The sequence below is a fragment of the Rattus norvegicus genome, chromosome 10 (genome assembly GCF_021556685.1).
Source record: "Rattus norvegicus strain SHRSP/BbbUtx chromosome 10, alternate assembly SHRSP_T2T, whole genome shotgun sequence".
Lineage (NCBI taxonomy): Eukaryota > Metazoa > Chordata > Mammalia > Rodentia > Muridae > Rattus > Rattus norvegicus.
Genome location: NC_141543.1, coordinates 31,141,272 through 31,154,408, shown reverse-complemented (window position 1 = coordinate 31,154,408; position 13,137 = coordinate 31,141,272). Strand labels below are relative to the sequence as shown.

The 13,137-nt window shown below is 39.3% G+C and overlaps 1 protein-coding gene across 3 annotated transcripts in view; it reads left to right on the top strand.

The window, feature by feature from the left end:
* Hmmr (hyaluronan-mediated motility receptor) overlaps positions 1–13,137 on the top strand; it is a 29,964-nt gene that overhangs the window by 15,854 nt on the left and 973 nt on the right. For all 3 annotated transcript variants that reach the window (NR_190859.1, NM_001430107.1, NM_012964.3), the window contains 10 exon segments: positions 77–151; positions 920–1,095; positions 1,503–1,651; positions 2,833–3,047; positions 5,940–6,056; positions 7,656–7,802; positions 8,107–8,259; positions 8,354–8,453; positions 9,687–9,863; positions 12,314–12,476. Coding sequence is in view for 2 of the 3 variants with exons in the window: in NM_001430107.1 (NP_001417036.1) it covers positions 77–151; positions 920–1,095; positions 1,503–1,651; positions 2,833–3,047; positions 5,940–6,056; positions 7,656–7,802; positions 8,107–8,259; positions 8,354–8,453; positions 9,687–9,863; positions 12,314–12,476 (1,472 nt within the window). In the remaining variant the exon portion in view is untranslated.

Here is a 13,137-nt window from a genome sequence, read left to right as displayed (position 1 = left end):
TATTAAGTACTATGCATGGTTATTAAATAAGTGAGCCATATGTATTTACTTTTTCCTCTTTTCTTTGTTTTTTCAGTGTTTCAATAGAGAAAGAAAAGATCGATGAAAAATCTGAAACAGAAAAACTCTTAGAATACATAGAAGAAATTAGGTAATATCAATAGTAGCTTTAAAATTAACTTCCATGCTGAAGAGATGGCTCAGCAGTTCAGAGCACTGGCAGCCTTTCCAGAAGATCCATTTCATTTCCCAGCACCCACGGGGTGGCTCACAACCATCTGTAAATGTAACTCCAGTCCCCAGAGGAATCTATCTGATGCCATCTTTTGGCCTCTGTGGCCACTGCATACACAAACACACATACACGTAGGCAAACACTCACACATATTGAACAAATAAATAATTGAAATTAAAATTAATAATAAAGTTCATTAATAAATAAAATGAACTTCACTGGTTTGGGGTTTGACTTTGTTGGTAGGGCACTTGCCTGGCATATGGGAAGCCCTAGAATCAGTATCAGTTTGTCTTGTTTTGTTTTGTTTTTAAAGATTTATTTACTTATTATATATAAGTACACTGTAACTGCCTTCAGACACACCAGAAGAGGGCATCAGATCTCATTATAAATGGTTTTGAAGCACCATGTGGTTGCTGGGATTTGAACTCAGCACCTCTGGAAGAGCAGTCAGTGCTTTTAACCACAGAGCCATCTCTCCAGGCCCAGTATCAGTTTTTTGGTGGGTTTTTTTGTTTGTTTGTTTGGTTGGTTTGTTTTGTTTTGTTTGTTTTTTGTGGGTTTTTTTGTTTTTTGGGTTTTTTTGCTTTTGGCTCATAAAAAACAAAAGCATCTTATTTTGTTGAACATGTTTTTCCAGTATCTTAAGAGAACTTTATTTCAAAATATCTTTTAATATAGCTGTGCATCTGATCAAGTGGAAAAATACAAACTAGATATTGCCCAGTTAGAAGAAGATTTGAAAGAGAAGGATCGTGAGATTTTATGCCTTAAGCAATCTCTTGAGGAAAAGGTTTCCTTTTCTAAGCAAATAGAAGACCTGACTGTTAAATGTCAGCTGCTTGAAGCAGAAAGAGGTACTGTGCTATTTCTATCGCTTTGCTCTGTGAAGACTTAGATATGCTATTTATAAAAATGAAGCTGTATGAACACGACATTTTCATAATTATATGAATAACAATAAAAACCCATGTGCTATATTTGAAAAGTTTTATGACAGTATAGGGATTTCTATTCATTTCAACACACTGTTTTCTTTGATTGAAAACAGTTGTATTAGTTGATGACTTCTCTGAGTGACATTTGTAATTGGTACAAACTCAAAGCTAACTATCTGTGTCGGGAATGTAATAAGGCAATGACTATAATCGTCCCCCTCTTTGGAAATGCTTTATCTGTATAGAATGCCAGAGTGACAGGATATTACAGGAAGTGATCCCTCAACAGTAGTTAGTGGTGGATGTTTCCTGCTTTCCTCTTACAGATGATCTCGTCAGCAAGGACAGAGAAAGGGCTGAAAGCCTCAGTGCTGAGATGCAGGTTCTAACAGAGAAGCTGCTTCTAGAAAGGCAAGAATATGAAAAGCTGCAACAAAATGAATTGCAAAGCCAGTCACTTCTGCAGCAAGAAAAGGTAGCTGACTACATTTATTTCTGTTTCTTTAAAAAAAAACAAAAAAAAACAAAAAACAACTATGTTTTATATCATAATTGTTTGTGTCAGAAAACCCTTGTGTTTTAATGTTTAGCCACAAATATTGGTATATGTTTATTATATTAAGTCAATGAGATGCGTATTTATAATTATCTTTAAAAGAATATTCAGGCTGGGCATGCTGGCATACACCTTTAATTCCAGTACTCAAGAGGCAGAGGCAGGTGCCTCTGCAAGTTCAAGGCCAACCTCCTCTACAGAGTAAATTCCAGGACAGCAAAGAAAGAAAATGAATGTGTAATAAAAGGGGGGAAGGGGGCACTAAAAAATACAAACAAACAAACATGGTCATGGAATAGAAAGAGACAATTCTAACACGACATTCATGTAACTTGTAAACATGAAACAATCTCTATAGTAATCAAGAGAATAGAGATTTGCAGAAACTACGCAATTTCACTGTGACACTTTGATGAAGGCCGAATCAATAAGAACAAACATGCACTCACGTGATATATTTTGGGGCAATAGATATGAAAGGGGTTCAATAGGTTAATACACATTGACCTTAAAAGATGTCAGCTATTTTTATGATTTTACAGGATTTTGACATAAAGAGAATATATAGCATTGCCCCTCAAAAAGTGTATACATGTATGAAAATATATTGGGACTGTGTCCTCTAAACCAAAAGTTATCTCTAGAAAGGAAATATGAGATTGGGATAGGGACCTGTGAAAACTAGGATGCACTTCAAATCTGGAATTTAGTATTTTTTTTTTCTTGGTGACGTCTTATTAAATAACTTTGAAATGTGTGTATCTTATATATTTTATGTAACATTGAGATCATAATATATTTTTACCATATCTGAATAGAGTATATTGGAGTATATATGAAAATGGAATATATTAAAATATGTATAAAAGTCAATTGTAAATCAGATATAAAGAAGGCAGTGTGACAGTTTTACACTAAAAAAAGCTAGAATTATGTTTTCCACATTGTTAAATTATAATTTATAATCTGGGGAAAGTGAATATGGTATTTGTACTTTGTGTGTTTTCTTTAAACTTCCTTAGTTTCCGTACTTGACCGTGTCTCCACGGAAGGTCATGGCGCCATGTCTAATTATTTTGTGGTCACCTGTCTGAATGCAGGAACTGTCTGCTCATCTTCAGCAGCAGCTCTGCTCATTTCAAGAGGAAATGACCTCCGAGAGGAATGTCTTTAAAGAACAGTTGAAGCTTGCCCTGGATGAGCTGGATGCCGTCCAGCAGAAGGAGGAGCAGAGTGAAAAGCTGGTTAAACAGCTAGAAGAGGAAACGAAGTCAACTGCGGAACAGCTGAGGCGGCTGGATGATCTGCTGAGAGAGTTCGTATTCACAGGGCCTTGTGCTTGCACAGGACTTGACATATAAACTGTTCTCTGGCTGATTTTCTTAGAATGTTCATGTTACCCAAGCACATGCATGGAGCTTAGAATTAACTTACAAAGTAAGAAAGAAAACATGTTAAGACCTTGCATACAGTCACACATATACACTCATATATGTAGACAAGTATGGCAGTCAAAGTAAACACTAGACTGGTACATCTTTAATCTCAGGACCCAGGAGGTTGAAGCAGGAGGATTAGTCAGAGATTCGTCTCAATTGTACATTGAGGCTGAGGCACCCTAGGCTAGAATAGAGACTTTGGCTCCACAAACCAAAAACAGCCCTTTTCCTAAAGCCAAATACATTTATGTGACTCTTTACGACTACATTTTCTAAAAGTCGTTAGACATCAGCATTAAAACAATTTGTTTTATATTTGAAAACTTTATGTTTTAAATGGCTTTCTTGAGAGAATTCAAACACTGAGAGAATTCAAACATTTGTGTGTGCATCCATGAACATGTACAGACACACATATCACTGCATGCTCGTAGAAGTCAGAGGACAAATTTCAGAAGCTGCGTCTCTTCCCACTATGTGGGGGTCCTCAGTACAACTCAGATCACCGAGGTTGACAAGTGTCTTTGTTCTTTTAGGCAATCTTGCTGCAGAATTAACAATCAGAAAGCAGGTTATAGTGGTTCAGACATGTAGTCCTAGCATTTTGGAGGCCGAGGCAAGAAAAGTGCAGTGAACTTGAGGCCAGCCTGTGTTGTAGAATGGAGTGCTATCTCAAAAAATAAAAATAAGCACAGAAATCAAGCAATCAGAACTAGCTGATAAACATTCAAAAACATCATTCTTATTAAAAATAAGAAAATTAATGCCTGTTAAAACTTTCTTCTTGCCAGGTGTGGTGGCACACTCCTTTAGTACCAGCATCCGGGAGGCAGAGGCAGGCAGATCTCTGAGATCAAGGCTAACCTGGTCTACAGAGTGAGTTCCAGGAAAGCCAGGGCTGTTAAATAGAGAAACCCTGTCTCAAAGAAACAAAAACAAACAAAGGAAATACCAACAACAAAAAAAAAGCAAAATACCCTTTCTTCTCTAGCACAGGCATTTAAATTAAAATTGATAATTTTATTCTTTTAACTTTAATTTTTCTTATTTACTTAAAAAATATATTTTAGGCAAACATGATGATACATGCCTTTATGCTACATGCCTTTATTCCTAGCACTTGGGAGGCAGAATGAGGCAGGTGTCTGTGAGTTCAAGGCCTACAAAGCCAGGATTTCATAGAACTCTATCTTGAAAAACCAAAAATAAATACATATATCATCTTATCATTGTTGGGCAGGTATATGCAGTGTGTGTGAGTACAGGGTGGGTCAGAGGACAAAGTTCAGGTGTCATTCCTCTCTGCCATGGTCTTTAATGGTCAGATATAGTAGTCAGGCTACACAGCAAATTCTTTTATCTGGTCCTGGCAAGATTTCTGATTATTAAATTTAAACTACAGAGAAGTTCTTGCAATTCCTTCAGAGGAGCAGTCTGCTGTGGATGGGATAGGAGCCTGTGGGGTTATCGTGTATCTCATGCCTGCCCTGCTGAGCACTTTTCTTAATCTCTTTTGCTTTGAATTTTGGTTTGCCTGTTTGTTTGTTTGTATTTGTGATTCCTGACAAACAGGCACCTCAGGTCTTCGTATTCCCTGGTTTTAGGGAGCAGTGCAAGAGTGTTATTATGGAAATCGTTCTTAACTGTAACTGATTTGAGGGGACAGCAACCCTACCAAGTTGAGTAGACAACCCATTTCCCAGAGTGGGGTTGGGAGTCATTCCCTCTGGCTTAAAGAGTTCTGATTACGCTAAGATCTTTTATACGAGGTCTTATTTGGTGGCTTAACTGGTTAACTGTGCTTCCCAGAGAAATGGTCTTGCTGCCTTCCCATGCTGCTTCATTGGGTGTTATGTGAGGTGCTTTTTCAGGTCCTTCCTACACTGGACATTTTAGGCTCAGATTAAAAAACGAAAATTGAAAGTCACTCTTCTAAGGGACAAGGAAAATATTTTTATTACAAACCACTTAGTATCAATCGATTGGTTTTGCTTCTGTCTTCCTCATTGTGCAATGAATTTGATCTACTGTTTATCTTATTTGAGTGTTCACTTAAAATTGTGCAGTGTTTATTTTTAATTTCCCAAATTCTTTTAGAGATCCTTCATAACCTCATATCCCTATCCAAACATGTTATAGAGTTTTAATATACAATATTTGAGACTGGTAGTATATATCTAGAAAAGATAGACTTAAACCCTATTTGTTATTATACAGAACTGTTGAAAATTTTGTTAGGGATGGGCATCTGGGATCCTTTCACTTGAAGGCTAAGATAAGAGGGTCCTGAGTTCAAGGCTAGCTGGGGCTAAATAGCAACATCTTACCTCAAAAAAAATGTTTTTGGATAATAGCATCATTGCACATGGTATTATAATTACCTTTAAAAAGATTTTAATGTGAAGTGTCTTTAAGTATTTGTAATATCTACTGTCTCAATACAAGGAATTAGGCTTTATTAAGTCTCTGTGCTTTTAGCTGGCATTGCATTCAGTCTTCAAACCTGACTATTCTGTAAGATTGGCTTTGCAGGTGGCTGTAAATGTCTCGGTTGTTCTTTCCCATTTTACCTATATAACTTAGGAGACATGAAAAGAAATCCAGGCAAAAATAGATATAGATGAAGCACATAAGTACATTAGTAAAACCATCATGCAAGGAGATGAAGTGATAAGTGTATATCTTAAACTGTAGAGCAGTTACGGCAAAGGATCACGTGAGACACATGGAGCATAGTTTTGGTGTTAGTAATGTTTTCTTGTTCTTAGGAAAGAAATTGAACTGGAGAAAAGAACCGCTGCACATGCCCAGGCCACTGTGATTGCGCAAGAGAAGTACAGTGACACAGCGCAGACTCTGAGAGATGTTACTGCTCAGTTAGAAAGGTATTTGTCTCTGTAGTACCCAGTAGTGAATATGTGCATGGAGAGAAGTGTTTACATACAGAAATCTATGAGCAGAGCACTCCAATGGACGATGACTGCTGTTACCTTAAATTCCATGGCTATAAATGGGCACTTGGTGCCATCTAGTAATGAGTAACATACTTAGGTAGATGTTCACTTTCCTACCATCCTGTTCAAACTTCCTGTACCTTTAGGACCACCATCTTACTTTTCTTATAGCATCATTAAAAAAAAACAAAAACAAAAAAACAAAAAGCTTTTAGATAACATAGGAGTACTGACGTTCATTCTATCTCCCTGGTTATTCAATAATTTCTTAGTTTTCTGTTTCTTTTTCCCTCACCCTCCTTCCCCACACTTTCTTAGATACTCTTGCCTTGATAGGTAACAAGGCTAGCCTGGTACTACCTGTGTATCCCAGACAAGTCTGAAATGCATGGCAGTCCTACCTCAGCCTTGGAGTGCTGATGTTACCGGAATGCTCTACTGTGTGTATGAGATAATATTTTAGTCTTTTAAATGCTCAGTGAGCCCTGAAGTTGCATCATTTGTTCCTTGTTTAAGTTCTTCCTGGCTAGGCTCGGTGGCTCACAGGTGCGTTCCGCTCACTTGGGAACTCTAAAACAATTACAGGAAGGTTGAGGTCAAACCAGACTACCTCATGGTCTCTAGTTCAACCTGGTGTGGAGAGTGTGACCCTATCAGAAGGCAAAAAAGAAAATTAGTAATGCTTTCGGTCAATATGAATATATTTTGATGTGCAGTCATTCTTCAAATACATAATTAAAAAAGAAAACAACTTCATGGACACAGCTTTCTTCATTAACTGTCATTCCCAGCACCATCTTAGCACAAAATTCTATCCCTCGCACATCTACCCTCTTGGGAAACAGTTGTTTCCATACTGTACACAGCTATACACAGTTCCCTCTACCCTTCCCCATCTACTTCATAGTTTGCGTATTTTTTTCTTTCTCTTCTCTCCTCTCCTCTCCTCTATCCTCTCCTCTCCTCTTCTCCTCTTCTCTTCTGCCTCTCTCTCTCTCTCTCTCCCTTCCTCCCTCCCTCCCTCCCACCCTCCCTCCCTCCCTCCCACCCTCCCTCCCACCCTCCCTCTCTCCCTCCCTCCCTCCCTCCCCCACTCCTTGGAGACAGGATCTCTTTTTGTAGCCCTGGCTGACCTGGAATTCTGAGATCTGTCTGCTTCTGCCTCCCAGGTGCACCTGGCACTATTTTCCTCTTTTTAAAAAGGTCACTGGGACTGGTGAGATGGTTCACTTGGTGTTTAAGAGCACTGAATGCTCTTCCAAAGGACTCAGGTCCAGTTTCCAGTACCCACATGGTGGCTCAGCCATCTGTAAGTCCACAGTTCCAGGATATCTTCAGGCACTGCACACATGTGATTCACAGACATATGTGCAGGAAAGACATTTATCAACACACTATGTTATAGAGTACTAAATTCTTCCTTGTGTAAGCATGATTATAATGATTGTATTTTGCCAAGAGTATGTAAAATCTGAACCTCGTGTATATAGTAGTAAGAAAAGAGTGTTAACTATTGTTCTTTTTTATAAGCTATAAGTCATCAACACTTAAAGAAATAGAAGATCTTAAACTGGAGAATTTGACTCTACAAGAAAAAGTAGCCATGGCTGAGAAAAGGGTAGAAGATGTTCAACAACAAATATTAACAGCTGAGAGCACAAATCAGGAATATGCAAAGTGAGTAGCAAATGCACCCATTAAAAAATGTGCAATTGTTTTTGTTCATTTGTTTGTTTTGAGACAATCTCATTATTTAGCCTTCACTGGAACCTGCTATGCAGAGCAGGCTGCTCTGAATGGAGAGCCACCTGACTCTGCCTCCTACGTGCTGCATTTAAAGACAGAGTCCTACCACACCCAGTTAGAGTCCCAAGCTTCGAGAACTGTCTGTTTGCTCTTTGTTTTCTTTTTCCAAAAAGAAGAGGGTGAAAATAGAAACCACTATCAGATGTTTAGTAGATTCTTCTTTCTCAAATCTAAGGGTGGTTCAAGATTTGCAGAACAGCTCAACATTGAAAGAAGCAGAAATTAAAGAAATCACATCTTCATATCTTGAGAAAATAACTGATTTGCAAAATCAACTCAGACAACAAAATGAAGACTTTAGGAAGCAGCTGGAAGAGGAAGGGGCAAAGTAAGTCAGGCTGGACCTTAAATGCTATGGAACATGGTTTTTCCTAGTAAATTGAAAAAGATAATTCAATTTTAAATTTAATTTTCCCATACAGAATGACAGAGAAAGAAACTGCAGTGACAGAATTAACCATGGAAATTAATAAATGGCGTCTCCTATATGAAGAACTGTATGACAAAACTAAACCTTTTCAGGTTTGTGGCTTGTTATTAAACTTACTTGTGGGCTGGATCTGAAGTTAAGATATTGCCTCCTCTTCCAGAGGTTCAGTTCCTGGGCTCAATTCCCTGTAACCACATGGTGGTTCCAGACTGGCTATAACTCCAGTTTCAGGCCATCCAACAACTTTTCAGGCTTTCTGGGCGCCATGTTGCCCAGACATAAGTGTAGACAAAACACCCATACGCCTAAAAAAAAAGTTAAATAAAATAAAAATAGATAAATAAACTTATTGTGATCTGTTTTAAGAATGTATTTCTTCCATGAGTCTTGAGCTCAGCTACCACTGAGTAAGTGTGCTTGGCACGTACAGTTCCCAGAGATACACAAAAAGTAAAGCCATAAAAAACGGGCATTTTGTATTACTATTTATCATTTTCCCAGCCAACTGACAAATTTACCTGACACTAAATTTTAATGTGATGGTATAATATAAAAAATGCTTTCTAATCAACAATTTGAAATTAGTGATCCTGAAAACTCTCCTGGTAGGAACATCAATCATTTACCTGTTATTTTGTGATGTGTATTTCGGTATGATCCATCCCAGCATTTCTCCAGTCACTGTAGTGATATTTGCGTTGTATGTTATCCTTTGGTTTAAAGACAAGGTATTGCTATAGAATCCAAGCTGCCTGGTGCTCACTGTGCCAAGCCTGGGATCTGAAGTGTTCCTTCTTCTACTCCCCAAGTGCTAGCATTAGGAACATCAGCCTCTGTGCCTGACTAGCTTTCCCCTTGAGATTCTAGGCTGGAATGTTCTCTGGAGCTGAATTTGTGCTTGAATTCCTGACCTCTTGCTTCTGCCTCCTGAATGCTGAATTTATGGCCACAGATCATCACACATGACAATCCCCTAAGCTCTTTAAAGAGAAAGGAGCCAGGTGTGGTGGTAGCACACACCTTTAGTCCCAGCACTCAGGAGGCAGACGCAAGTGGTGTTACTTGAGTTTAACAACAGCCTGGTTCTAAGTTCTTGGACAGCCAGGACTGTAGTGAGACTCTTTTTTTTTTTTAAATCTAGAAACACGCAAACAAGCCTACAAACAAAAGGAAGGTCTAATTGGAATGGAAGCAGATGTTGAAAAAGTTTAGTCCAAGCATGACCACAAATGCTTATGCTGCTGTGAGGCAGGAGCAGAGGGTGCACAAGTTCAGCAAGCTAGTCTTGGTTTCAGTACTGATATATGCTAATTCATCTTTTCCAGCAACAACTGGATGCCTTCGAAGCAGAGAAGCAGGCACTGTTGAATGAACATGGTGCAACTCAGGAGCAGCTAAGTAAAATCAGAGACTCCTACGCACAGCTGCTTGGCCACCAGAATCTGAAGCAAAAAATCAAACATGTCGTGAAATTGAAAGATGAAAACAGCCAGCTCAAATCGGTTTGTAAAATAACACCCATATTCAGATATGCTAAAACCAAAGATACTGACCAGTTTATAGAGGCCAATTCTTCTGAGAGCTAACGGACTTACTTAGTGTTAACCAGATAGTGTAGGTTGATATCATTATGCAGGCGAAGGCAGATGCAGGGTAGAACGAGGCTGTTGTTGGACAAGAAGGAAGGGTGGGTGGGAAGTAAGATTTACAGAGGCAGAGGGGACATGAGCGTGGGGGCTGGCAGCCAAGAGAACATGGCGGATGTTAAGATTCCTCTCTGTACACTCACAGGTTATTACGACTGTTCTTAAGGAGTGGATGTGTACAGGATTTTGTGTTGTCTAGATGGGCAAATTGCATCTTATCTGGGTGGATGGCTTATATCCTTATCGATTGGTTGTAAGTTTATTGTGTACATATATTGTGGATTGAGAATGTAACGTGTAAATCTAGTTGCTAAATTACAAGTTTCTGGAACTTTGATTACCAGGCTAAAGAGGACAGTGTGTGACAGAAATGGCTAAAAGGCAGTTGGAACACGCGGATCTGGTTCTGTTGCCTACGTGGAGTGAGAATGCACAGGGTCTGCAGAACGAGGGGTGTGTGTGTGTGTGTGTGTGTGTGTGTGTGTGTGTGTGTGTGTGTGTGTGTGTGTGTGTGTTGCATAGTAACTACCTCCTAGGGGACCGCACAAGAGGACTGCTAAAAGGGAGACAGCCAGAGTGAGCGACTTGCAGACCGCGTGATAAAGTAGCAGCTGGAATGGGCGGATCCAGCTCATGGGAACTAATAGAAAATGTTCATTTTTTAATTTTTACCACAACTACTTAGTTTTTTACTTAGTTTTATAATGGCTGAGAAGTTAGAAACTATAAAATTTTACACGTTCATTTCTATTTACAAAATAGCCATTCCTTTTTCTAACTACTATGAAGATAAGTAGTATTCAAAAGAATGATTATTTAATTTCTCTTTCCTTTTAGAAAGTCAGTTTATATTTTATTTTTGGCATACATTATACAAAACAATGGGTTATATTACCTGAGATATGGGTGTTTATAGTATGTTGATTTTGATTCTTCCTGGTTTATACCAGAAGCTGTAAGCTGGACCCAGTAGTAGTGTTAATTTTCAGTTTTGAAGAGCTTCGATACTGACTTGCTTAGGTCCTGGTAAAAAGAGCCTGGCCATCCTCCGTCAGCAGAAGCCCTTGGCACTCACACATCTCCAGTCCAGTTTTGAGATTTTATAAGAACGCAGTTCCCCTATGGACGGGTCAGCAGAAAGGCAGTCCACTTTGTACAACTGAGAGGACAAGGGTTGCAAGCCATCTTGGGATGGAACCTGTTGTTAAAACTAAACTACCATGGAGGCTGTGAATGGGAAACAATCCCAAGTCAGGGAGCCTGAAGTTAGCCTGGCACAGCTCCCTAGGTGGGAGACAGCTCTGGAAGCAATCGCCCACAAGCCATGGTGCAGGCGGTGCAAGGCTTAGCCCAGGCAGTGAAATGATAGGAAAAAGTAGCCCTGAGCCCAAGATCAGGGTGGTGATCGCAGGAGCTTCCGAGCTACAGATCAGTTCTCTAGGGTCTGAGGACTCTGGAGGTTCACTGATCTACTTGACCTCCTCAGGAGGTCACTCTCACCTGTCTTCTCTGCAGTGTCCCCGTGAGCAGACTCTGAGCTAGTATTTCTCTCTCAGTGCCATGTCTGCCCTTAGCGCTGTGGATCTTAGTGACCTACAAGGAAAGGGAGTCAGGAATAGCCTCAGTCTCTCCAGTTTTGCTTCTCCTTAGAACCCTGTCACGTGCTAGCGCGGGGGTGATCAGGCCAGTGATTCCAGAACTGCACAAGTGCAGCTGAGCAAAAGAGATCTTCTATCCGTAGTGCATTTCCCACAGCCATCACCTCTGCAAGTAGTGGCTGCTGGCAAAATGGGCTCTTTCTGGTTAGGAGTCTTTGGGAGTTGGGGAAAGGATAGCTTACGTTCTTGACTGTGAGGTTTCTTGTAGGTAGGGAAGGAGCTCTTTGGTTTCAAATGCCAGACAAACTTTGTGGGTCTTTCAGAATAGCTATTTCTTTTGTTCTTCTGCTTTCAGGACACTGTCCAGAGGAAGAGCACAATCGCTTGCCTTTTATATTGTCTGGTTTTACTAGGAAGCCTACCACAAACTGTTAAGTTGTCAAACCAAAAGTTGATTTGGGTGTAATTTATTTTTACTTCAATTTTGATCAGAAAAATGTACCCATAACTACAGAAGGACAGAAAAATTTAAAACACTTTGTTTACTTTGCCAGAGCTGTTCCAAATCCCTTAGTAATTTGGTCTTAGTGAGTGTGTAATAGTTACATTTTGCCATTAGCTTTTATACAGAAACAGTTTTTTGGAATAAGTCTACAACAATAATAACCACTGTGCACTTTAGGGATTATTTATATTTTTCTTTCACAGGAGGTGTCAAAACTCCGATCTCAGCTTGCTAAAAGGAAACAAAATGAGCTCAGACTTCAGGGAGAATTAGATAAAGCTCTGGGCATCAGGCACTTTGACCCTTCTAAGGCTTTTTGCCATGAATCTAAGGAGAATGTGACCCTCAAGACTCCATTGAAAGAAGGTAAAGTATATCTATGCTCCTGTCATTCTCCTTCTTTTTCCTTTGTTTTGTCTTCACAGCAGTTAATGATATAACTTTTTATAACCTATGAAACTTTGTTTGTGTCTTCTAATGTAGAAGACATCCCTGGGGACTGGTATATGCAATGCCATTTTCTCCTCCCTTATCTGCTTCTGTCTATCCAGATCCCCTGTCCTTCAAGCCCCGTTCAGATTGCTCCTACCAGCAAGCCTCCCTCCTTATGCTCTGAACTGCATTTCTCTTTTGCCAAAGGTCAATGCTGCTGTGTAGAAGCCACACTGTAACCTAAGTGTGTCCTAGATCTACAATGCAGTCTTTTGCATTTCAAGCTGAGGGAAGTTTTTTTTTGACAGAAACCTTGTATATTTCACAATTAAGTCCTAATTGCTTGAAATACTGAATATATATGTATTAGAATATATATGTATATATGTATTATAACATATGTGTGTTTTATATATCTGAAATTGTATATTATAATTATGGTACTTCTTCTGTCTTTAAGAAGATCAGTCTAGTTTTAGTTTACACTGGCTTAGGAATTTGGTTTGGTTTGGTTTTCAAGGGTTTCTCTCTAGGCCCATGACCATGCTAGGCAAGTTGTACCTGAAGCATGTCCACAACCTGGCTCATCTGTTCG